At 50.5% G+C, this 27,284-nt stretch overlaps 1 protein-coding gene across 5 annotated transcripts in view; it reads right to left on the bottom strand.

The window, feature by feature from the left end:
• AGO2 (argonaute RISC catalytic component 2) overlaps positions 1 to 27,284 on the bottom strand; it is a 117,123-nt gene that overhangs the window by 48,679 nt on the left and 41,160 nt on the right. For 3 of the 5 annotated variants that reach the window (XM_086695071.1, XM_086695072.1, XM_086695073.1), the window contains exon 2: positions 17,694 to 17,889. The exons of 1 other annotated variant lie outside the window; for it this stretch is intronic. In XM_086695071.1, coding sequence (XP_086551197.1) covers positions 17,694 to 17,889 — 196 coding nt within the window. Of the gene's footprint in view, positions 1 to 17,693; positions 17,890 to 27,284 lie in introns of those variants that run through there. One more of the 5 variants, XM_086695074.1, reaches the window with a different exon arrangement.

Below are 27,284 nucleotides of genomic sequence, written 5' to 3'. Positions count from 1 at the left end.
ACAGATACATAGATCAATGGAACAGAATAGAGAACCCAGAAAGGAACCCACAAACGTATGGCCAACTAATCTTCAACAAAGCAGGTTAAGAATATTCCACGGAAAAAAGACAGTCTCTTCAGCAAATGGTGCTGGGAAAACTGGACAGCGACATGCAGAAGAATGAGGCCTGGATCACTTTCTTACACCAGACACAAAAATAACCTCAAAAGCCATGAAAGACTAAACATAAGACAGAAGCCATCAAAATCGTAGAAAACAGGCAACAACCTCTTTGGCCTTGGTGCAGCAACTTTGTTTTTTTTTTAAGGTTTATTTTTATTTTTGAGAGAGAGAGAGAGAGAAAATGAGCAAGTGGGGGAGGGGCAGAGAGAGAGAGGGACAGAATCCAAAGCAGGCTCCAAGCTATGAGCTGACAGCACAGACCCCAATGTGGCACTCGAACCTATGAGGTGCGAGATCATGACCTGAGCGGAAGTGGGATGCTTAACCGACTGAGCCGCCCAGGCGCCCCTCAGCTGCAGCAACTTCTTACTCGTCATGTCTCCAGAGGCAAGGGAAACAAAAGCAAAAATGAACTATTGGGACCTCATCAAGATAAAAAGCTTCTGCACAGCCAAGGAAGTAATCCGCAAAACTGAAAGGCAACCCACGGAATGGGAGAAGATATTTGCAAATGGAATATCAGATAAAGGATTAGTATTTAAAATCTATTTAAAGAACTTATCACACTCAACACCCAAAAAACAAATAATCCAGTGAAGAAATGGGCAAAAGACACGAACAGACACATCTCCGAAGAAGACCTCCAGATGGCTAACAGACACGTGAAAAAAATGCTCAACCATCACTCATCATCAGGGAAATACAAACCAAACCCACAATGAGATACCACCTCACACCTGTCAGAATGGTAACATTAACAACTCAGGAAACAACAGGTGTTGGCGAGGATGTGGAGACAGTGGAACCCTTTTGCACTGCTGGTGGGAATGCAAACTGGTGCAGCCACTCTGGAAAACAGTATGGAGGTTCCTCACAAAATTAAAAATAGAACCACCCTACGACCCAGCAATGGCACTACTAGGTATTTATCCAGGGGATACAGGGGTGCTGTTTCGGAGGGGCACATGTACCCCCATGTTTGTAGCCGCACTATGGACAACAGCCAAATTATGGGAAGAGCCCCAATGTCCACCAGCTGATGAGCTGATAAAGAAGATATGGTACATATACACAATGGAATACTACTCCTCGATTAAAAAAGGATGAAATCTTTCCATCTGCAACAACATGGGTGGAACCAGAGTGCATTATGCTAAGCGAAATAAGTCAGAGAAAGACAAATACAATATTTCATTCATATGTGGAATTTACAAAACAAAACAGATGAACATAGGGGAAAGGAAGCAAAACGAAGATAAAAACAGAGGAAGACAAACCATAAAAGACTCTTAAATACAGAGAACAAACTGAGGGTTGCTGGCAGGGTGTTGGCTGGGGGAATGGGCTAAATGAGTGATGGGCATTAAGGAGGGCACTTGTTGGGATGAGCACTGGGTGTCATATGTAAGTGATGAATCACTAAACTCTATTCCTGAAATCGTTGTTTTCTAACTTGGATTTTAAATTAAAAAAGTGTGTGTGTGTGTGTGTGTGTGTGTGTGTGTGTGTGTGTGTGTGTGTATATATATGTATATATATATATACATACATATATATATATAAAGACACTGTGTCAACCTTGGCCAGATACCAGGAATGAAAGGTTGGATTTAATCTGACAAAAGTAACCAACACAAAACATATTACAGACATCAAGTAGAATTTACAGCTGTAAAACTTCTGGAAGAAAACATAAGAGAAAAATCTTTAATGAACCTTAAAAAGAGAAGGATTTCTTAGAACATGAACAGTATGAACACCAAAAAAAAAATTAATAAATTGAAAAACATCATCAAAATTAAAAACCTTTGGGACGCCTGGGTGGATCAGTCGGTTGAGCGCTCGATTTTGGCTCAGGTCACAAACCCCATGTCCAGCTCTGTGATGACAGCTCAGAGCCTGGAGCCTCCTTCAGATTCTGTGTCTCCCTCTCTCTCTGCCCCTCCCCTACTCTCTCTCTCTCTCTCTCTCAAAAATAAATATTTAAAAAAAATTAAAACTTTTACTCTTTAAAAGATACCATTATGAAAAGGAAAACGCAAGACACGGGGATGGGAGTAAATATTTGAGAAATACAAACACGTATCTGACAAAGGACATGCATGCATGATATATTTTAAAAATTCTCTTAACTCCGTAAGACAAAGAGGCCAACTTTAAATAATGGGTAAAAGACAAGAACAGACACACTGGCAAAGGAGCTACTCAAATGGCCAATAAGCACAGGAAAGGGTGCTCCTCATTAGTCAGGAGGAAAATGCTAACAAACCCACAAAGAGACACCACCACATACCCAACAGCTAGGGCTAAAATGACTGAGCAGGACCAGGCAGAGGAAGGGTGACAGTCTCACACACAGCTGCTGGGAAAGTACAGTTCCGGGGGTGGGGGTGGGGGGGCGTGGGGGGAGGAGGTGGGGAGGTTCTTATAAATGTCAGTGTGTATTTACCATGCCATCTAATAATACCCAGTAATGACACATCAATGCTTGCACGCAAAGGTTTAGAACAGTCCTGAACTGGAAACAACTCCTATGTCTGTCAACTGGGTGACCAGACAGATGAGGGCACAAATTTCTTTTTTTTTAAAAATTTTTTTTTTTCAATGTTTTTATTTATTTATGGGACAGACAGAGACAGAGCATGAACGGGGGAGGGGCAGAGAGAGAGGGAGACACAGAATCGGAAACAGGCTCCAGGCTCCGAGCCATCAGCCCAGAGCCTGACGCGGGGCTCGAACTCACGGACCGTGAGATCGTGACCTGGCTGAAGTCGGACGCTTAACCGACTGCGCCACCCAGGCGCCCCGAGGGCACAAATTTCTAACGGGGCACTTATCCCACTGTGCAGATTACTGGTACCCGCGACATGACAGCCGAGTCTTAGAAACATGCCCAGGACAGAGGCCAGGCACAAAACAGTGTATGCTGTATGATTCCATTCACATGAGACTCTCTAACAGGCAAAAAGGAATCCACATTAGCAGAAGGCACTTCAGAGGCTGTCCAGGGGCAGGGGACAGGGGACTAGCTGTGAAGGAGCAGGAAAGAGCTCTGGGGCCGTCAGGATGTCCCACACCTCTACTGAGGTCCTTGTTATGTGGACGTATGTTTTTTTAAAGCTCATTAACTAAAAATGGATGCATTTTGTTGTACATAATTATATCTCAATAAACTTATATTTTAAAAATCAAATGTAAAAAAAATTTAAATTAGGATTATCTCAAAGATGTGGGAGAAAGCATTTACTAAAATTCAACACCCATTCACAATTTTTTTTTTTTTAAATTAGCAAACCAGGAAACAGATGGAAATGTCCTTCATTGGGGAGAGATCTCCCTCTGGGATTCACAATAAAACAAAGATGTTGCTTTGGCCGCTTCTGCTCAGTGCTGGGCTGTAGGCCATGGTCACCATGTAGGGTAAGAAAGGGAGGAGGATTGTAAAGATGAAAAAACCACCATTATTGGTGGACATGAGGGCTGTATTTGTTGAAAATCCAGACGAACCTGCAGAAAAACACTGTATGCTTCACAAAGAGTCCTTGCCCTTTTATCTGTGTCCAGGGCCCAGCACATAGCAGATTCTCCAGAAATGCACACAAATGCACACATTCCCCTAGTACGAAGGCTTCTTTTGTTTTTTTTAATAATTTATTGTCAAGTTGGCTAACATACAGTGTATACAGTGTGCTCTTGGTTTTGGGGTAGATTCCCATGGTTCATCGCTTACACACAACACCCAGCGCACATCCCAACCTCCTCAATGCCCATCACCCACTCTCCCCTGCCCCCCCATCAACCCTCAGTTTGTTCTCAGCATCCAAGAGTCTCTTATGGTTTGCCTCCCTCTCTGTAACTTATTTTTCCTTCCCTTCCTCCATGGTCTGCTGTTAAGTTTCTCAAATTCCACATATGAACAAAAACATGCTGTCCTTTTCTGATTGACTTATTACTAAGTCTTTATTTGTTCACTCACTCGTTCATTTGTCCATCCTCTCAGGGGGGAGTGGGGAGGGGGGGGAGGAGCTTGTGGGCAAAATCAATCATCGAAGAGACCAGGAAGCCCAGTCTCACGCATGAGTGTCATGAGGGGAAGGGGTACGAACCCCCCCACACAGGTGTATCTGCTGCCCCACCCTCTGGACCTCTCTATAAAACACAGATTACCACAAAGCTTTGGTTTCTGGCAACTGCATTTATGGAGTTACACTTTTCCTTCTCCTATGAGTTTCCGTGACAGCAGAGGACCTCCTGAGTTACTCGGCTACATAGGATGGTCATGTTTGGAAACACAGATTTAAATGATCGTACTGTATAATGCCACATGATATCAAGACATCGTTTGCTATGTACTCATACATGTTTCCAGAATCAGTGGCCACCCTATCAGCCTCCCCCTTCCCCTTTTCCCCCCTTCCACAAGGAAAGTACCACCCCTGCTGTCCCTCTCTGCGCTGAGATGGGACAAGAGCATGTGGGGCTGTGGTGTGGTCACTTATGTCCCAACGAGGGATGTATTTACCCACAGGGTGAGCGGAATGAGGTACAGGGGACAACCAGTTCCGAGTGGCACACACAAATCTTGTATTTGGGAACTGGAAATACCAGAAGTGTTTAAAACAAAACAAAACAAAACAAAATAAATCAACTAACGTACCATCATCATGGACTGGAATATTCGATTCTCTCCAAACAAAACCACTCCTTCAATCCCAAGAAAAATCCAGAGGGATTTATTTGATGGAATTTAATGGCTAATTTCTTTTTTTTTTTTTACGTTTTATTTATTTCTTTGAGAGAGAGCATGCATAAGGGGGGGGGGCGTGCAGAGAGAGAGGGGAACAGAAGATTCAAATCGGGCTCTGTGCCGACAGGGTGACAGCAGCAGGCGGGATGTGGGGCTCAAACGCACGAACCGCGAGATCGTGACCCGAGCCAAAGTCCCACACTCGACCGACTGAGCCACCCAGGTGCCCCTGACTAATGTCTCACATGGACTTGGGAGTATGGGCACGGAGGCCAGCTAGCACACTCTGAGCAGGAACGAGGTGGACGCGTGAGGGTTACAGCGACAGGGACGGTGCTATGGTGAAGGAAGGGCAAGCAGACCCCGGAACAGCGTGAGGAGCCTAGAAAAAAGACGCATGGGCACGCAGACGTCTCTCCTACGGCAGAAGCGGCAGAAAAGAGAACAGGGCACACTCTTCAGACACCTGTGCTGAGGCGACCAGGTGTGTACTGTTCAGAGCAGGGAAGCCGTGCCCTTGGCCTTTGAAACGTTGGTCTCTACCAACACTTGCTGCCCGAGGCTGAACCCAAACCAATCGTCACCACGACGATTCCACTCAGGTACCACACAGTGGGCTCTTCGGTGGCAGGAGTCACATCCCACGCTCCCAGCAGCATCCAGCCCCTGGCAGAACTCGGCACACCGCTGGGGCTCGGTCATCACAAGTCGGGATCACCCTAACGTGCTACAAAGCGACCCTGCTCGGGTGACCGGTCCTACGGAACCCTGGCCACCGCAGGGGCCGAGAGAAGGCACCCGATACCACCCGCGTTCTGCTCCCAGGCCTCAGAGGCTGACTCTCTTGGGAAAGGAGGTGCCGTCACCTCGCATCATCTTGTGCCAAACCCAAGGAATCCCCCCCCCCCCCCCCCCGTGATTTTCATGACAGCCCGGCCACTGACTGTAAAACACGAGGTCCCTTCCCTTCAGGAACACTGACCGACTCCCGGGGACTGGCCGGTGACTGACTGCCCTTCCTTCCTTCCTGTTTCTTGGTCTCTCTCTGTTTTAATGGTGGCAAAACACAGCGACATAAAATTCGCCCTTTCCATCATTTTTACACGTACGTTTCAGTGGCGCCAGGTACATTCACGCCGCTGTCCGACCGTCACCACCGTGCGTCTCCGGAACTTCTTATTCCTCAGGGGAAGGCCCGCACCCCTTCCCCACTCTCCCTGCCGCACCCCTCCATCGAGCCCTGGGGACTAGACCTGATTTGAGGCTCCTTAGCAACTGCTGAACTGCTGAGGAGCTGGCCGGGGCGTGTGACCTGTCGGGCCCCCGTGTTTAGCTCCTCCGTTCCGCCAAGTCTCACTGAAAGCAAAGTTCCCGGACTACGGGCCTTTGGCTCCCTGGACCAACACCTTCGCTGAACACACGCTCCAAAGGCCGCAGCCCCCGAAGGCTCTCTGTGCTCGTTCCACAGGCTCGGACCGCACGGAGGGTCCACACACCGGGCGTAAAGATGCCAGCGCTTAGCCTCCAGCAGGCCCTTCACACGCACAAGTCGCTCAGCCCCCACAGCAGCCTCGGAGGTCAGCACCGTCCTCTCCTCTCACGCACGGGACACAGAGGCACAAAGCCACATGCTGCCAGCTGGCAACAGCAAGGTTTGAAGCTGTTTGCTGACCCAGACAGGCTGGCACGCTCCTGTTTTCCTGGAGTGCCCTTTTGCCATAATTCTGGACAAATTTTTTCTCTTTCTCTCTTTTTAAATTTATTTATTGTGTGTGCGTGAGAGAGAGAGAGGGAGAGAGAGAGAGAGAGAGAGAGAGAGGGAGAGAGAGAGAGAGAGAGAGAGAGGAGAGAGAGAGAGAGAGAGAGAGGGAGAGAGGGAGAGAGAGAGAGAGAGAGAGAGAGAGGGAGAGAGAGAGAGAGAGAGAGAGAGAGAGAGAGAGAGAGAGAGGGAGGGAGAGAGAGAGAACGAGCAGGGGAGGGGGCAGGGGATCTGAGGCAGGTTCTGGGCAGACTGACAGCAGAGAGCCCGACGTGCGGGGCTCGACCTCATGAACTGTGAGATCGTGGCCCGAGCAGAAGTTGGATGCTTAACCAACTGAGCCACCCAGGTGCCCCATGGGCAAGTTTTCTCTTTAAAAAAAAAAACATGCATTCCTTTGTTCATCTCGAGCGACACAAGTTTTGCATGACCACGTCAGCACTGCCAATTTCGAATATGGATCATGCTGGAAGTCTGCCCAGACTACCTCCGCATCCCAATCCTCCTCTCCAAAGCGACTTTATCCTTTTTCAAACCCATACATTTACATAAATATGTAGGTACATAAAAAGAAATACAGTGTATCATTATTTTTCAAACATATGGCATCAAACAGACCCTTCTGGAGTTTGCTGTCTTCCCACTAGGTGCCTTTGAGACCTTGCCTTGTCACTACGTACAAAGTGGCCATCAAGTTTGGAAATAGAGACGTTACCGTGTCTCATAACATAAAGTCATATTAACAAGCCACTTATGACCTAGTTGTCTGTTTCCAGACTGCACGTTCACACGTGAAACTCCATTGCACTGTTGTCCACAATTGCACTGCACCGCACAGGATGTTTACTTAACCATCCCTACTGACCGACGTGTCCATGGTTCCATCCCTACTGACGTGTCCATGGTTCCATCCCTACCGACCGACGTGTCCATGGTTCCATCCCTACCGACCGACGTGTCCATGGTTCCATCCCTACCGACCGACGTGTCCATGGTTCCATCCCTACCGACCGACGAGTCCATGGTTCCATCCCTACTGACGTGTCCATGGTTCCATCCCTACCGACCGACGAGTCCATGGTTCCATCCCTACCAACCGACGAGTCCATGGTTCCATCCCTACCGACCGACGAGTCCATGGTTCCATCCCTACCGACCGACGTGTCCATGGTTCCATCCCTACCGACCGACGAGTCCATGGTTCCATCCCTACCGACCGACGAGTCCATGGTTCCATCCCTACCGACCGACGTGTCCATGGTTCCATCCCTACCGACCGACGAGTCCATGGTTCCATCCCTACTGACGTGTCCATGGTTCCATCCCTACCGACCAACGTGTCCATGGTTCCATCCCTACTGATGTGTCCATGGTTCCATCCCTACCGACCGACGTGTCCATGCTTCCATCCCTACCGACCGACGTGTCCATGCTTCCATCCCTACTGATGTGTCCATGCTTCCATCCCTACCGACCGACGTGTCCATGGTTCCATCTCTACTGATGTGTCCATGGTTCCATCCCTACCGACCGACGTGTCCATGGTTCCATCCCTACTGACGTGTCCATGGTTCCATCCCTACTGACGTGTCCATGGTTCCATCCCTACCGACCGACGAGTCCATGGTTCCATCCCTACCGACCGACGAGTCCATGGTTCCATCCCTACCGACCGACGAGTCCATGGTTCCATCCCTACCGACCGACGAGTCCATGGTTCCATCCCTACCGACCGACGTGTCCATGGTTCCATCCCTACCGACCGACGTGTCCATGGTTCCATCCCTACCGACCGACGAGTCCATGGTTCCATCCCTACTGACGTGTCCATGGTTCCATCCCTACCGACCGACGTGTCCATGGTTCCATCCCTACTGATGTGTCCATGGTTCCATCCCTACCGACCGACGTGTCCATGGTTCCATCCCTACCGACTGACGTGTCCATGGTTCCATCCCTACGACCGACGTGTCCATGGTTCCATCCCTACTGATGTGTCCATGGTTCCATCCCTACCGACCGACGTGTCCATGGTTCCATCCCTACTGACGTGTCCATGGTTCCATCCCTACCAACCGACGTGTCCATGGTTCCATCCCTACCGACCGACGAGTCCATGGTTCCATCCCTACCGACCGACGAGTCCATGGTTCCATCCCTACCGACCGACGTGTCCATGGTTCCATCCCTACCGACCGACGTGTCCATGGTTCCATCCCTACTGATGTGTCCATGGTTCCATCCCTACCGACCGACGAGTCCATGGTTCCATCCCTACTGACGTGTCCATGGTTCCATCCCTACCAACCGACGAGTCCATGGTTCCATCCCTACCGACCGACGAGTCCATGGTTCCATCCCTACCGACCGACGAGTCCATGGTTCCATCCCTACCGACCGACAAGTCCATGGTTCCATCCCTACCGACCGACGTGTCCATGGTTCCATCCCTACCGACCGACGTGTCCATGGTTCCATCCCTACCGACCGACGAGTCCATGGTTCCATCCCTACCGACCGACGAGTCCATGGTTCCATCCCTACCGACCGACGTGTCCATGGTTCCATCCCTACCGACCAACGTGTCCATGGTTCCATCTCTACTGACTGACACGTCCATGGTTCCATCCCTACTGACATGTAGATGGTTTGTTTTTTTTTCCATCACAATATTAGACATCCTTGTACACCTCTCTTTGGGATAAATACTTAGAAGTGAAGGGTATACGGGGGGGCCTGGGTGGCTCAGTTGGTTAAGCATCTGACTCTTGGTTTCAGTTCATGAGTTTGAGCCCCACATCAGGCTCTGCACTAACAGCGTGGAGCCTGCTTGGGATTCCCTCTCCCTCCCTTTCTCTCTACACCTCTCCCACTTGTGCTCTCTCTCAAAATAAATAAACTTAAAAAAAAAAAGAAAAAGTAGTAGAGAATATACATACTATTTTAACATATACACCAAACCACATTCTAAAAAGTCTGGACCAACATTCAGCCCCTCTAGTGGACAGTGCCCGAAGCAAACAGCAGGCTGCAAATGACACAGTCATGCTGCACCGCCCCACCCTCCCACCACTTGCGCGCGTGCACGCGCACGCACGCACACACACACACACCCCACAGAGTGATCACTTCTGCAGTGTCCTCCCAGGGCCACATAACAGAGCCCAAGGGAAAGAGAAGGAAAGGACAGTCGGAAGACAAGGAACACACCTTCTTTCTGTAGTCCGTCCTGGGCTACTGAGCAGAATGCTGCTGATTTTGACCCCCGAGGAAGGCTCCCAGGCGGCAAGGCCCACACAACCCAGACCAGCGCCGCGCTCTGACCATCCTGGGTGACCATCTCTGTACCCACAATGATACTGGAAGCCTCTGGGGAAGAGGTACCTTGCCTTATACTCAATCCCTCCTACAGCAGCCACTCAGTGAACAGAGGGGGATGGGATGGCCAGACACGGAGGGCACACGAGGCCAGGACTCACTGTGACTCATCGCAACACAGACGGACGGCATGTTTCACTGAGCCTCGCACAGAGCTTCAGGCTGAACCTCCTAAACATCTACCACATGCACTACACGGAGTTTTAAGAACTCAGAGTTAAGACCTGGTCCCTGCTGCCCAGAGACAGCCGTGCGGAAGGAAGGACAGGCTGTGAAGACCGTCTTCACAGTCAGACCACAGGCTGAGCTCCGTGCTCGTCTGCCGCCTTCCTGCTCCGCCCCGAGCTTCCCTCCGGCAGCGCACGCCTGGGGTCCTAGAGGCTGCTGGCTGGACTCTTCCCCACGAGGAACACGGACGGGGTCTAGCCTGCCCACACCGCACCCCCGGTGCCAGAGTACCTGCCTCACGACTGGAGGCTTCATAAATGCTGGCTGGTCATGCTGGAAGCAAGGTTGGAAGAAGGACGGATTGAGTTAGAAGGTGTTAGGATTAAGTGAAGGTGGGTTTTGGCAGCACCAGAACTTATACCCAACTTCTCCCTATGCTATTCTGGTTGATAACAATCTTGGGATTGGACCTTAGCCAAAGTCCACCAGAAGGAAGAGTGAAGTAGAGAATTCTGAAGGCTCGCACATTTAAGTAGGCAGCGAGGCTCAGGCTGGCCCCCAACCCAGGGGGAAGCAAGGCATTCCGGTAAGTGGGCTGGCCTTGGCCACGAAAATGCAGTCCGCGCCCCACCTTTATTACCTACTTGTGTGACTTGAGGGAATTTCCAAATACTGGGTGACTTTAGAACCTTGTGGACGTAACTCCAAGAACGTAGCAGTGCAGTCAAAGACATCGCGTTTCAATCACCAGCAGCCTTTTCCTGCTGCCAGATGACAACGTCTTAGTCATGCCTCCTTCATGAAAGGAAACATCCCGTACAGTGCGGTTCATCACCTAAGAGCCCAAACGCCACCACATGAATACAAAGCCCAGAAATGTGCGTGGTTACTCACGCCTCCGTGTTCCACCTCCCAGAGTGCGTTCACATCACTGATCCACACACGTGTCTGTCTCCAGGAAAGTCAACGACGCACAAACCCACTCAGGGAGAGTCTCAGAGCACAGAAGACACTTCCAGTAAAAAAAAAAAAAGGTGTTTAAGCCAGCCGTGCCCAATGTTTTTGTTCGGAAACACGTTTTTTAGTAAGCACATATTTTAAAGGATCTTATATGACCGTCGAGTACGGTCTCTTTGGAGCCATACCTTCTTGGGATAAATACTTAGAAGTAGAATCGGTGGGTCAGAAGGTATATACTATTTTTATTCTAATATTCACACCCAATAACCCTCTAAAGAGCCTGGACCAATGTGTACCGGTCACAGTGAGCAAATCCGACTGTTTGGTTTTATAGATAAGGGAACTGAATCCCCAAATATTCTTTCTCTTACAAAGTTTGTAATCAGGGGGAAAAAAAAAACATTACAGCAAAGAGCACTTTAGAGGGCACTATCACAAACTGGGAAACCAATTTAAGTTCTTAAACTGCAACTGAGAATCTGATCTCTGATCATGACAAAGTAATTGGTATTGAACTTATCCTTCTACCCTCAACAACTACAGAACTAGAGAAAAACAAGACGGCTATTTCCGGCATTGAAAAAGAGGCAGTTTGAGACTGTGATTATTGAGGGAAGGGAAACGCGTGAGGTAAGCCACACATCCACTCCACCTGCGAGCGGTTTACAAACCACAACACGGGAGGAAGGTGCAGCAGAGAGGACAGTCTTGTTGCACTGAGGAGACAGGGAGGACAGTCTAGGACTGCAGAAGAAATCGGGATTTGTGGGCAGGGTACCAGAGAAGAGAGCAAAAGCCAGATTCCCTCAATGTAACACACATAACGTTCAACAGCAACAAAAACGTACTATGCGTGCAAATAAGCAAAAAAGGTGATATGTAATCTAAGGTAAAACCCGTCAATAGAAACAGATCCCGAAATGACCCATATGTTGTAATTAGCAGACAAGGACTGCTCATACATATGCTATTACTGTAAGGACATTCAAGAAGTCATGAAGAAAAAGGTGGGAACAATGAGTGAACAGATGGGGAAACTTAGCAAAGGATATAAACTATGAAAAAGAACCAAATGCAAAAGCTAAAACTGAAAAGCACACTATCTAATTGAAAAACTATCATTAGACGATTGTACAGAAGACTGGATGCTGCAAAAGGGGCGGGGGAGGTAAAGTGATCTTAAAGACATCAATAAAGTTACCTGAATTGAAGAAAGAGGAGGAAAAGATTTTTTTTTTTTAAATCACAGGCTCAACGATCGGGAGACAACATAAAAATGGCCTAGAATACACATAACTGCAATCCTATAGAGAAGAAAATGGGGCAGAAAAAGTATTTGAAGAAATGATAGCATTCCACCCAAATTTCATGAAAGATATCAGCATTCAAATCCAGAAAACACCAAGAAGGAAAAAGAAAAATAAAATCACAATTAGGCACCCCAAACTGCTGAAAAGCAAAATTAAAACAAAATATTCAGAGGAAAAATGACAAATCACGTACAGGAGAAGTACAAGAAGAAAAGTAAACTGAAACTTCATCTGAAATAATGAAGATTAAAATTTTAATGAAGACGACAACTTTAAGGTGTTGGGGGAAAAAATGTCAATTTGGAATTCAATATCCTCCAGCAAAATATCCTTCAAAGATAAGGAGGAAATAAACACATTTGTAGATCTCAAAAAGGTGCTGGAAGAATTCATCACGGGCCCACCTGCACAACAGGAAGGGCTAAAGGACATTCTTCAGGCTGGAAGGGAACGACGCCAGGTGAGAACCCGGATCCGCAGAGAGCCAAGTAAGGCTCATTTGTGGCTGAACAGACCATTTTCCCAATTTCTTTAAAAGAGCAGCATTGCACCATGGAATTCATAATGAATAAAGAAGTAAAATGCATGACAACAATAGCAAAAGGACAGAGGAGTAAGTAGAATTATATTACTATAAAATTCTCACAGGGGAGTCATCTGGGTGGCTCAGGCAGTTAAACGTCCGACTCTTGATTTCAGCTCAGGTCAAGATCTCACGATCTGGGAGATTGAGCTCCACGTGGTGCTTTATGCTGACAACATGGAGCCTGACTGGCATTCGCACTCGCTCTCTCTCTCTCTCTGCCCTCCTGCCCCAGTCTCACTCAAAATAAATAGACATTTAAAATAAAAGAATAAAAAACACAGATATAGAAATTTAAAAAAATAGCAACCACAAAAAATTAAATTTAAATTTATGTTACATTTAAGCAAACATAACATACCCGATAAAATCAAGAAATAAAGGAAGTCCCCATTATATGATATCTACAAGGGACACGCTTGGAGTACGTACACACACACTCCAAGGGCTGAGGGTGTAAAAGCTTGTACAAAGTTGTACATCAGCTAAACAGCAAGCTTAAGAATGGCCATGAGATTGTATTAATAATCAGAATTACAAAATATAGAGAACACTTCCTAGTGATAAAGGGTTCAGTTTATCACAGAAGACAAAAAACATAAAAATGTGTACCCCTAATAACAGAGCTTTGAAACACAGCAAACAAAAACAGTACTAAAGGGAGAAACAGACAAAACCCACACCATACTCGGACAATACAACGCGGACGGAGATAAAGAACTGTCGTGACGCTACAGACCAACGCCAACTACTACTCAAATCCCCACACCCGCCAAGCACAGGACACACATTCTCTTCAACCGGATGAATAATACTTACCAAGATAAATCGCATACTTAGCCATAAAATAAGTCCCAACAGATTTCAAAAGGCTGAAATCTTACAGAGTATGTTCTCTAAACTTTATGGTTATGGTTTGTGGAATTAAATTAGCAATCAGTATCAACAGGTACCAAAATAAAAAACAAAACAAAACACCAAAGAGTTAAAATTTGAACACATCTCTAAAAACAACAAAACCCCACAGATTAGAGAATTCACAAGAAAATGGAAAATATTTTGAATTAAAATTAGAATGTATCAAAACGCGTGGGCTATAGCTAACATCAGGCTCAGAGGGACATTTACAGCTTTAAACAAATGGATTGGAAAAGAAGGAAGGTTTAAATTTGATGATCTAACCTCAAAATGAATAGAAGGATAATAAATATCAGAGAAAAGAAAACGGACAGACGGGTGGATTCAACAAAAGAGAAAAATCAACAAAGTGAAAAAGCTGTTTCTGTGAAAACATGAATATCATTGACAAACCCTAGCAAAGTTGATCAAGGTAAAAGAGAAAAAAGACAAATTTAAAGTATCAGGAATGAGGCGCGCCTGGGTGGCTCGGTCGCTTAAGCGTCTGACCAGCTCAGGTCATGATCTCGCACTTCAGGGGTTTGAGCCCTGCGTCGGGCTCTGTGCTGACAGCTCAGAGCCTGGAGCCTGCGTCCTCTCTATCTGCCCCTCCCCTACTTGTGTGTGTGCGTGTGTGTGTGTGCTCACGCGTGCATGCTCTCTCTCAAAAATAAACGTTAAAAAAAATAAAATATCAGGAATGAACAAGACTCTCACCACACATCCTACAGACATTAAAGGAACACAGGCACCATGTTGCACCAGTAAATTCAACAACTTACAGAAAATGGACAGATGCCTTGAAAGACGCAAACTGCCAAACAGACACACAGAGAAAATTCTGCACACACTGGTACCTAATAAAGAAATTAAACCGTACGAAGAAAACTCTAGGTCCAAACGATTTCAATGACAAAGTCAGTGGAACATTTAAGAAGGAAATTATACCAATCTATCTTTCCTCTTGGGAGTTTTGGGAGGAGGAGGGAACATGTCCCAGCTTTTCACAATGCCACATGCCCCTGCTATCAAACCTAACCAGAAAAGTAACACCCATGTCTCTCAGGAGCAGAGGCACAAAAATTCACAACAAAATGCTAACAAAGTACTGCAGTTTATAAAAATAATAAGTCATGACTAACGATGTATATAAAATAATACATCTTAACTCTGAGAAAGGCCAGCCACTCTAACATAAAAAAAAAAATCAATGTAATTAATACACCTCCTTAATAGGAGGTAGGAAAAAAGGAAGAAAAACTATATGATCATCCCAAGAGATGGAGACAAAGCATGTGACAGAATTCAACACCCGATGATGAGAATACTTCTCAGCAAATCAGGGAGAGAACTCCCTCGGTCTGATAAAGGGTCTCTAAGAAAATCCTGCGACTAATAGAATACACTACAGGTGAGAGAATGAATGATTCCCCCTTAAGAGTGGAAACAAGGCAAGAATGTCTGTTTTCACCACATCCATTCACCATTATTTGCAGTGGATTTCTTAGCCACTGCAATAGAGTAAAAAATAAAATGCTTTAGAAACTGGAAAAAAGTAAAACCATCTTTGTTCAAAAGTAACAAAAAAACTTTTTTAACATCTTGAAAGTGCACATTTAAATGGTTTTAGTATATTCACAGGGTTTTTGTCTCCCTTAGAGCACCACAATCTAGGTTTTGAACATTTGTCATGACTTCAAAAAGAAACCCCATACTTGTCAGCAGTCACTCCCTCCTGAGAAACTTCCCTCGTGGACAATGCAATTTTAAAACACAATTTGTAGTAACATCAAAGAACACAGCACACTTAGAATAAACAAAACGGAAGACCTCTATGATGAAAAGTATGAGTAAGTTCTGCAAGAAATTAAAGTAGACCTCATGAATGGAAAACATAGCCGTGTGTGTGGACCAGAAGATTCAACAGTATCCACTTTCCCCAAATTTATCTACAGTTTCAAAGCAATCACGATAAAAAAATTCCAGGGAACTTTCTGGTAGCAACTGACAATCAATCGATTTACCCCCGCCCCCAAGGGGGGCCCAGGTAAATCGATGGTGAAAGAAAAGTCTTCTCAACAGACCCTTACCTCCCACCACAGACAAAAATTAATCCAAGATGGATCACAGGCCTAAATAAAAAAACAAGCCCAAATTGTCTGCTTAAAAAAAAAAAAAAGGGGCGCCTGGGTGGCGCAGTCGGTTAAGCGTCCGACTTCAGCCAGGTCACGATCTCGCAGTCTGTGAGTTCGAGCCCCGCGTCAGGCTCTGGGCTGATGGCTCGGAGCCTGGAGCCTGTTTCCGATTCTGTGTCTCCCTCTCTCTCTGCCCCTCCCCCGTTCATGCTCTGTCTCTCTCTGTCCCAAAAATATAAATAAACGTTGAAAAAAAAAAAATTTAAAAAAAAAAAAAAAAGAGTACCTGTACCCTTCAGATAGGCAAAGATTTTTTGGAGAGAACACATAATACGGTAACTATTTTCAAAATTTTATAGATTGGATGTCAACAAACTTACAAAATTCTGCTCATTGAAAGACAACCATTTAGAATGTGAATCAGCAGGGGCACCCGGGGGGGCTCGGTCAGTTAAGTGCCCAACTTTGGCTCAGGTCATGATCTCATGCATTGTGGTTTGAGCCCCACGCCGGGCCCTGTGCTGACATCTTGGAGCCTGGAGCCTGCTCCAGGATTCTGCATGTGTGTGTGTGTGTCTCTCTCTGTCCCTCCCCTGCTTATTCCTTCGCTCTCTCTCTCTCCTGTTCTCTCTCAAAAATAAATATTAAAAAAAAAAAAAAAAGTGAAATGACAAGCTGCAAACCGGGGGAAAACACTCCCAATACTAGAGACCTGGACCTTAAATATAGTAAAAACTCCTACAAATCAGGAACAAAGAGACAAGCCAGGGAAGAGGCTTCGACAGACACTTTATTAGAAACACTACGTGACACTATATAACATGTAAACATAATGTAATTACGGTTATAAGCACGTGAAAAGGTGCTCAACTCACTAGTTACCAGGAAATGGAAATTAAAACCCCCAAAGAGAAACCATGAGACTAAAACGCGAAACTCCAGGAGCCTGGCCGTCCCCCATGCTGAGCGGGACGGGGCGCGCAGGCCCCACGCCACCCGCGGGAGAATGAGACGGTGCGACCACTCTGGCGGCCTCTCGTGCAGCTAGGCCTACACCCACGCTGGGATCCAGCAATTTCCCTCCCGGGTATTCATCTCAGAGAAACGAAAATGCACGTCCCCAAAAGACTGGAAGAACAACGTTCATCGTGGCAAAGCCCAGACAGCCCGAGCGTCCGACAGGAGAATGAATAAAGAAATCACGAAATATTCCTCGGCGATAAAAATAAGAGGCTATTAATACACGGCAGTGCGGGTCAGTCCCACAAACACCAGGCCGAGTCTAGGGAGCAGGTGGGGCGAGACGATCTCACAGGGCAGAGAGGGACAGAGCAAAGGGACGCGGAGCACTGGCCTTACTTAGCGCTGGGATCGATGGAGAGGGCAGGAGGCAACGGGCACGTGCACACGTCCGTCAAAGCTCACTTGACAACCGTATCCAGACACAAGGAAACACACAAAACATTTTTCAAAAAGGAAACGCCAAGGGACACCTCGGGGAAGGAGCTGCCGGAACGGAAGGGTCGATTACTTTAACGCCGGGACCCGCGTCAGCCGGTCGAGACCGATGAGGGATGAGAGGACGGAATACCTGTTGACTCTCCTCGGGCATTTCTCCGGCTTGATATCCAATTCGTAATGGTAGATGTCAATTTTTGGAATGTCCATTTCAAAGAAGTTGGCCTGTAACTTGATTGTTCTCCCGGAGGTCCCGAAGTCGGGTCTGGGTGGAGGCTTGAAGGCATATCCTTGGATGGGTGGCGGTGGCGGCGCAGGAGGTGCGAGCACTGGAACGGCCAAGAGAACGCCCGTTACACAGAGAAACACCCGCTTTCCCAGAGCGCTCGCGAGCCCCTCCTGTGAGTGACCCGCCCCTCCCAGCCCTCGAGGACCCCCGCTGTCCCACGTGCCCCCCATACGCTCATCCTCGCCTCCTCCTGCCTTGTGTCCACCCGTTTCCTGGGAAACCCCGACTCTCGTGCCCCTGGCCCTGCCAGGTCTGCGCCTTCACCCAGACCCCCTAACTGCCAGGCTCCGGGGACCCTCTGCCCTTCGGTGACGTGTGCCACCACACCATGCCCTCCCTTTCCAGGCTGTTCCTCCCTTGCTCTGCCCAGATCCTTGGAACGTTGGGTTTTCTCTCCCCAGCCCCCGTCATCTCTCATATAGGCTCACAGACGGTTGACGCTGCATCCACAATTAAACCACGGTTCGTGCCTCCATCGGTGAGCCCGTGGCCCACCCCCTACCATGACCTTTCCCACACGATCTGCACGCACAGCCGAACACACAACTGTCCTCATTTTATGTGCTTCCTCTGGAATCCATCCGTTCCTGTCCATCCCTCTCTGCCCCTGCTCGGGGCCCCGTTTCACCCTGACAGGCAGCTAGGGAAGCCTGCTGACGGGGTCTCGGCATCCAGGCAACCCCCCACCACTTTCCGCCCTCCAGGCCAGAGGGTCCGATCTCCACGGGTCCAAGCACGTCCACGGCTGCCCAGCTGCAACAAGGAGCCCTCACGTCTGCAAGGTCTGGCCTCAGCCTGGTCTCTGGCCGCTCAATCCAAGACCTCCTCAACCCTGAGGACCAGCCTCACTCTTCACAGCTCCCTACTTCTCCTGTCTCTAGCCTGCCTTGTTCACATCTCCAGAATAAATCTGCTATGCTGAGCTGGAATCCCAGCCGCCTCTCCAGCTGGACCTGAGCGACTTGAGGACGGTCTGCCTCCCCGAGGGCCTGAAAGCACCTGGTGCACAAGAAGAGGCCAGAAACACCTGGTCAGGCTCCGGAAGCTGGGGTTCAGACAGGTAAGGGAGGGATGCCAAAGTCACTCAGAAAGCGTCCTTACAATGGGCCACCGAAGTAGGAAGGAGGATGTTTAGGACCTCAAGAGACGAGAAAGCCGAGCCTTCCTGACATCAACACGCGTGCACGCACCCGGCCACACCTGGCCCCAAGCACCACTCCCCACGTGGCAGCAGGTATTCCAGCGGCTTTGGACGGACGGCTGTGTTCGGGTCGACACGAGGACTCCACTTTCCGCGCGATCTCTCCCGCCCCTGGAAACCACAGCTCACCCCTTCTCTGCAACAGACCAATGCCACATTTCCACAAAGGAGGGGGTCTCAACACAAGCCAATTCTTTACTTAAAATGCACTGGAGGGGCGCCCGGGTGGCTCAGTCGGCTGAGCGGCCAACTCTTGATGTCAGCTTAGCTCATGATCCCAGGATTGTGGGATCGAGCCCCAAATCGGACTCCAAGCTGAATGTGGACCTTGCTTCAGATTCTCTCTCTCCCTCTGCTCCTCTCCCCTGCTCATGCTCTCTCTCTCAAAAAAAAAAAAAAAAAAAAAAAAAGAAGAGCTGGGGCGCCTGGGTGGCTCCATCGGTTAAGCGTCTGACTTCGGCTCAGGTCATGATCTCACGGTTCATGGGTTCGAGCCCCGCGTCGGGCTCTGTGCTGAGAGCTCAGAGCCTGGAGCCTGCTTCAGATTCTGTGTCTCCTTCTCTCTCTGCCCCTCCCCCACTCGCGCTCTCAACTGTCTCTCTCTCAAAAATAAACATAAAAAAAAATTTTTTTTAAAGCGCTGTAGTAACTCACTGTGTATTTGCTGTGTATACTGATGTTCCTTCTTTGCATACGAGAGACAAGAAAGATGGGGCAACTTTAATTATCAGAAAAGCAGACAATGCCAACAGGGCACTACCCATATGTAACTAAAGGGACGAAAGTCATCAAGGTGGTGTCCCTCCTTCATTCCTATTTAAGCCATTGATTTAATCAAGGAATGTTCCCTCCTGCCCCCAACCCTCCCACAGACAGTAGAAAGAAACTTCATCCCAGTTCAAATTTTCAGCAATTCTGTTAGTAAAGTTCAAAATGCCGCTTAGAAAAAAACCAATTAAAAATTTTTCCAATTACAGAATACTCTTAATTTTTGCACACGTTTTCATTTTTTTAAGTCCTCTTTATATATATAAAAAAAAAAAAATCCATGTACTTCAATCCCTACTGACATTTACTAGAAACAAATGAAGGCTACTAAAAATAAACTGTTTTTACTGCATTTATGACCTAGAAAAACCCAGAGTTCTTGAATTGTTTTCTGTCTTGTTTTCGATGAGAAAATGAACATGCTTAAAGGTTATTAATCTCCCTGAGTTACACCATCCGGAAACCTGCAGGTCTGTCTCACTGAGCACCTACGACCCTAGAGAATGGTATCTACAGACCTGCACACAACACGCCGTCCCTGCCACAGCATGCTCGCATGTCCCTTAGGGGCTGGGTGATGCGCCTGGGACCGGGGAGACAGATATAACCCGCGTGTCGCCTCCCAGGACAGTGTCTGAGTGTCATCTGACAGATCAGGCGTGTTTACTCCTCGTAAGCGCAGCTCACACGCGATCCTTTGCACTACAGACCCTGACCGCGTCCGGGGGTGGGCTCCACCCTCGCCCAGCTCTGTCCCCTGAGGAGAGCCCGCTAGCACAGGGTCCCCGCTCTCAGGGGACGCGTAGCCAGTGAGGGGAATCTTGTGAATACAGGAGCGCAGTTAAACCACAGAAGTGACACCTGTACCCCAGGAAATGTCCAGCCACAGAGCCAGAGGCATCTGGTGCCCAGGGTCCATTCCGGGAAGCAGAGTCGTATCTGCACTGAAGGGCTCTCCAGCTTACGAGGGGCTTTCACATACTTCACTGTGTGTCACAGTCACGGAGCAAAGGTGCTCCCTTTGAAAGGCGAAGCCGTCCAAGGCTCAGACGGCGACAGAGAGTGGTGGTGCCCAACTCTGAGCCAAGACTTCCTCCTGCCACTAGCAGCCATCTGGCCCGGCAGACGCGGGTGATCTTACTTGCCTCCTATCTAACCGCTGGCACAGAGATGCCTGGAGCCCAGTTCTCTGCTTGGACCTACTTCCCCCACCTGCAAAGCACGAATTCCTCACACATGTGCCATGGAAAACATGGAAAACTGTCCACTGACTGGTATTAATGAAAGCAGCAGAAAAAAACACGACGGTAACACATTCATGAAATATATAACTTCACAAGATATTTCTTCCTTGCGTCTAGCTTTTAAATTTCTTTTTAGGGGCGCCTGGGTGGCGCAGTCGGTTACGCTTCCGACTTCAGCCAGGTCACGATCTCGCGGTCCGTGAGTTCGAGCCCCGCGTCGGGCTCTGGGCTGATGGCTCAGAGCCTGGAGCCTGTTTCCGATTCTGTGTCTCCCTCTCTCTCTGCCCCTCCCCTGCTCATGCTCTGTCTCTCTCTGTCCCAAAAATAAATAAACATTAAAATAAAAAAAAATAAAAAAAAAAAAATAAAAAATTTCTTTTTAATGTTTGTTTATTTTTGAGAGAGAGTGTGAGTGGGGGAGGAGCAGAGAGGGAGACACAGAATCGGAATAAGGCTCCAGGCTCCGTGCTGTCAGCACGGAGCTGGAAGTGGGGCCCGAACCCATAAACCACGAGATCATGACCTGAGCCGAAGTCAGATGCTTAACCGACTGAGCCACCCAGGCACCCCGCTTCTAGCTTTTAATAATGAAAATACTGAGAGCTCATGGGAAGACCATGGAGTATACAATCACAAGTGAAAGCTCTAATAGTTTTCAAAGCAGAGTCGGGCGAGGCCCCAGCAGCTTTATTTTTTTAAGTTTGTTTGTTTATTTTCAGAGAAAGCGAGCACAGCAGGGGAGGAGCAGAGAAAGGAAGAGAGAGAATCCCAGGCAGGCCCCATGCTGTCAGTGCAGAGCCTGACGTGGGGCTCGAACCCATGAACTGCCAGATCATGACCTGAGCCAAAACCAAGAGTGTGGCGATTAACCGACTGAGCCACCCAGGCGCCCCGAGGCCCCAGCAGTCTTATGCCTCCCTGCCCAGCCTCGATCCTAGGAGAGATCTCAGATCCGTTTTTGTACTTTACAGAGAGTCAGCCCCGAGCATGGAGCGCCAAGACAAGCGGGACTCGCGAACCAAACGCCAGAGAGGACCCAGCGCTGGTGACGCTGCCCAGAAGCGCCCGTGCGTGAGGAAGGGGCAGGACGGCACACGGGGGTGAGGTCACTCTCGCGGGACGGTCAGCTCTTGGCCCCAACTGGTGGATGACGTTCCAGCGTGAAAACCAAATGCTGCCGGAAGCCAAATGCTGCACAGCACACACACCTTCACCACAGTTGACACAGACTGACTCTGAAAATTAATTCCAGTATCGCCTAGAGATGGAACTGTCCAAGCACACCCGGCCCGCGGCCCCCTTCCCCTCGCCGGTTCTGCAGCAGGAACAGAGTCTGACTGCAGATACGCCACAGCGCGGAGCAGTGGGGGCAGGGGGACCCCGAGCCCACCAGGCCTGTCGCGGCCTCTGCAGCCACGGGCACTGTCAACATCCACTGAGGGAGTGAGAGCCCGAGGAGGGGTTGGAGGAGGAGGAGGGGTTGGAGGAGGAGGAGGAGGAGGAGGAGGAGGCGGATCTGGGAGCCACCACAGAGCGGCCATGGCTCCGAGGGTCCGCTCAGCAGGGACCTGGCCCCCAACCCGGCCCTGCAGGAAGACCCCACCTCCGCCCCAGCTGTGGCCAAGCCGGCCAGCCCGTGCCAGGCCAGGCCATCCTCCCGACCTTCCAGGTTCTCCCCCTCCCCAGCTTCTCCATCCTTCACCGAGAAATCCGGCTTCCAGCTTCCCGGGAAAGCTGTGCGGCGACGCCCAGGCCCGCACCCTCTGCCCCAAGTGGCCGCGCCCCCCGCCTGTGGCTCCACAGACAGTTCCGCTGGGAACCGTTGGCGCTCCCTCCACACTGGGGGGGCAGGATCTGGCGGGGGGGGGGGGGGACGGGAGGGCAGCCCCTCCCTTCTCACCCAGGAGCCCCGGATGGTCCCAGCTGGAAGAGACCCGGTAGAGGGGGAGGGCGACTGTCGGCCGTCACCGACTCCTCCACCAGCCCCCACTCCCGACGGGGCAAGTCCTGGGGGCAGGGAGCCCGAGAGCCTGAAGGCGTCAGGGAACGCGGGCCACGAGTGTGTGAGGAGCTGCTACCCATAAGTCAACACGTGTGTTTCAAAGATCCGTTTTTAGAGCCACAACTCAATCAGTGAAAGGGAAGCACAGTGAATGAGTAATCGACTTCCTGTATGAGTAACTGGGCCGCAGCAACCAGGAAGTTTGGGTGTTTTTTCCAGAAGCCATGGAAGGCTGGCTTGTCCTTGCGTTTGAAGCAAGGCTTCTGCGGGACGGCGTGGTCCTAGAGAAACCCGCCCCACGGGGTCCAGACTGTCACCAACCTGTCAGAGGAGGGTCCCAGATCAGGCTGTGGGACCCTGGCCCCGGCAGCCCCCTCGGCAGGGTGGAGCTCTCTCTGGTCCCACCCTCCGCCTCCGTATGGGACGGAAACGAGGGACAAGGAACTGGGGTGACCAGAGGAGACAAGTGAAGGTCTGCTGGACGTCCTCAAACGGGTGGGTGCCCTGGGTGGGGGTGGGAGGCGCCCCAGCAGCTCAGGGCCTATCGGCGCAGGCTTCCATGAGAACAAACCACCAGCAGCGACACTGCTAAGAACTTTCTCTCGGGGCTCTGCTCATATCCAACTCACTACCTTCGGTGTGGCAGGGGTAACAGACTCTCAGCCCTGCAGTAAAGGCAGGCAAGCGGGGCACAGAGCACCTGGGGGGGGGGGGCGCCAGGTCACAGGTGGGTCCTCAAGGAGCAAGTGGGCAATGTTGGGAGGTTCCCCTGCCTGCGGCCACCTAAGCACCCCCAGCAGGCAGGTGGAGGAGGGCAGCGGCTCTGGGCTCACAGCTCACAGCGCAGGGGCTGGGGCGACACCTCCAGGCACCGGGCAGGCGCAGGGGAGGGGCCAGGAGGGCACCAGTGCCCGCCGTGCCCAGAAGGAGGTGTTGCAGATGGGCTCCGGGCAGGCTGGGGCAGGGCCTGGCTGTGGAGATCTTTCAGGGCCCTGAGAGAGTGATGCCCTAACCCCACCTAGAGGCCCGTGGCTCAGGCTTCAACCCACACAATCACCTTTCCTCTCTCCTACCTGGAATTGGGAGGTCGCAGAACCGAGGATCCAAAGAGACACTCTGACCCCTTTGCTATATGATGAGCACTGTGGCAGGAGCAGGGTACAGGTTTCAGTCTCCTGGGGGAGAGGAGACACAGCCGGCCACACTAGCGGGGCACCATAGCACAACTTCACGCACAGCTAGGAGCCCCTCCGAGAGGAAGAAGGTGGCTCCCTTCCAGAAAATCTCACACGCATCTTATCTCGTGAAGGATGGACCAGATAACTGAGAGCTTGTTGGGGGGGGGGGAGGGGCACCCAGGATACCCCACCCCTCACCTGTCTTCTTCACCTGGCTAGAGATCATGGAGCACCTTCTAAATTTTTTTTTTTAACGTTTATTTATTTTTGAGAGAGAGAGAGAGAGAGAGAGAGAGAGAGAGAGAGAGAGAGAGAGAACGTGAGTGGGGGAGGAGCAGAGAGAGAGGGAGACAGAGTCCAAAGCAGGCTCCAGGCTCCGAGCTGTCAGCACAGAGCCCGACACAGGGCTTGAACCCACGAACCATGAGATCATGACCCGAGCCGAAGTCAGATGCCCAACCGACTGAGCTACCCAGGCGCCCCTCACGGAGCACCTTCTAAAGCAGCACCTGCAGGTGACGGCCCCCTGAACCAATGTGTCTTTGCCTGCAAAGGTAGACACAGACTGGGTGACTGCTTTCATTTACTGTAGTTTTTAGAACAGAAGATACAGAAAAACACGGAGAAAACACAAGGCCACCGGAGATGGTCCTGTTGAAATGTCAGTCTTCTGCATACCCAGAGGACACAACATGTGCACCCGTGCTAACACAGAATCATGCAGACTTGTACCGGCTTCTTTCATTTAACATCATATTATGCAATTCTCCGAAATGAATCTTTAATGACCACATTACTCACTGAGCCATCTCCCGCGGATGCATTTCAGTGGTTTCCAAATTTTCACTTTAAAAATGAAATGCTGTGCCGACGACCCACGTAGAAACATCTCTCCCTACCTCCTAGAGAGGAAGCAGGGGCCAGCGGGAGGGCTCAGTGCACAGGCGGGCCACCCTCCACAGCTTGAGCCAAGTGGCTCCCACCGCGTCCGCCTTCTCCCTGCGCCCTCCTGGCCCACCCTTCTCCCTACACACTGAAAACACAGCCCACCTTCACCCCTCCAGGCTCCCAGCCTCGAGAACAATGGACTCACTGGCCAATTCATCTCCTCAATCTGACCCTAGGCTGCAGGCAGCAACCTGGAGCACGGCGGGGGGGGGGGGGGGGGGGGGGGGGGGGGGCAGGCAGAGACAGAACAGAACCAGGGCCTAAGCCCAGATTCTGGGCCTCAAGGTCTATAGGACGTGAGCCTGCAGTGCTCCCCTCCCAGTGCTGCTGTGGAGCCCCACCCTGCCACCGTCCCTCATCTCCGCCCTCCCTGCTACCCTGCCCAGCAGGTCAGAGGCCCCCTGACCACTGGCACGCCATCACTTCAAGGCTCAGCTGGGGACGCGTGCCTCCTGAGTCCGCACACAGCAAACCAGGCCTTGGGGGTGTCCTGGGCTCCCCACCATGCCGAGGGCCCTCCCAGGACACATCGCCAGGAGCTCCCAGCCAGGGATCCACGCAGCCAGCTCAGAGGGTCTGTGAACGGGACAGAGCAAGTGACACGTAGCGCTTCTTTCCATTATGAACATGGACACGTGGAGACACTGGGACCCTCACGTCATGTGGCGGCTGTTACAGACACCACAGAGCAAGTCTGAATTCACGGCTACTTCGAAATCATGAGATTTATGAGGCCCGCTGGTGGACCGGTTACAAAATGTGGTAACATTTGCCGTCATATTCTGATGACTGTATCTCGACATGACCGGCTTTCCTGGTCATCCTACACATTTTGTTCTGTGCCTTGAAAAACAGGATTCTGGTAAGGGATCCGCCCATCGCCTTCACCAGACCGACAAAGGGGTTCGTGACCCCGCGTGCCTGAGAACCACCCGCTGTCAGGGGACGGCACAGCCTCATCTGGAAGCAGAGGAACTGGTGTCTCAGTTCCTCCTGGTGTCTGTGGCCCTGCGGAGGGCGGGCGGGTCTGCGGACAGCACCACGCCCTGCGGGCCTCAGAACGGGGCTGTCTCGAGGCCGCCCCAGAGCGTCTGTCCCTGACGGGACGTGGGCTCACGGCTCACTGGCTGCCATGCCGGCTCCCCAGGCCCGTCACGCAGGCCACCTACCAGGCAGGGGCTCGGAGTCGGGCCTCGGAAAGCACACGTCCCGCTGCGGCCTCGCGGCACAGCCTCGTGTTTACGACGCGAGGCCAATCTGTGTTCCAGGACCCGAGCTGCACGCGGGCTCAGGAGTCAGCTCGGGGGAGGCCACTGACCCCGGCAAGTCCGTCTGGTGACCAGCACGGAAGGCAAGCAGCAGACAGGCGTGGCTGTTCGGAGAAGCCCTTCGTTTCTGCTGTTTTCTAAATCCCTAAGCAGGTGGAACGGAATTTTCAAAATCCCTGCGTGAGCCATTAGGCCTGGGCACACGCGGGCACACGCGGGACCACGCGGCTGTGCCCCCACCCCCACCGCCCGCCCGCGGTGGGGCACCAGCTCACGCCATCAGGCCAAGAGCAACAGCCCCGACCACAGATGACACATAATAAATAGCAGAATTTGGGGCCGGGAGTCACCGTGGAAACCAAGGAGAGTCAGTCACCCTTCCTTCCCCAACTTGCTCTGAGTCACGGACCTCGAGCCCGGCTCCAGGCGGGTCTGGGGGCTCTGCCTGGGGGTGGGGGTGGGGAGAAAGAACACCGAGAGGGGGGCTGAGACTTCCCGCCCCCCCCCCCCCCCCCCCGCAGGCGGCAGTCCTTCCACTACGTCTTATTAGGAGTCCAGGACGTTCAGAAACAAGAAGACCTACCTGACCCTTGGCTCCTGGGTGACTTAAACGTTCCTCAAGAAAAATCTACATCACAGAGTCGCTAAATAAATGCGGAGTCTGGCTCTTCAATTAAGCAGCTTTGGTTGCTGGCAAGCGAACCACTGTACCTCCATCTGTACTTGCCACGGGGCTGGCACAGGGCACCGGAGGGAGCCCGGCCACCCAGCACCCGGGTCTCGGTGGGACTGGGGTATTTGAAGATTTGCCACCAAATGCCATAAG

This window comes from Puma concolor, chromosome F2 (assembly GCF_028749965.1).
Source record: "Puma concolor isolate L17-30 chromosome F2, mPumCon1.1.hap2, whole genome shotgun sequence".
Classification (NCBI taxonomy): Eukaryota; Metazoa; Chordata; class Mammalia; order Carnivora; family Felidae; genus Puma; species Puma concolor.
This window is presented reverse-complemented; position numbering and strand designations above follow the sequence as displayed.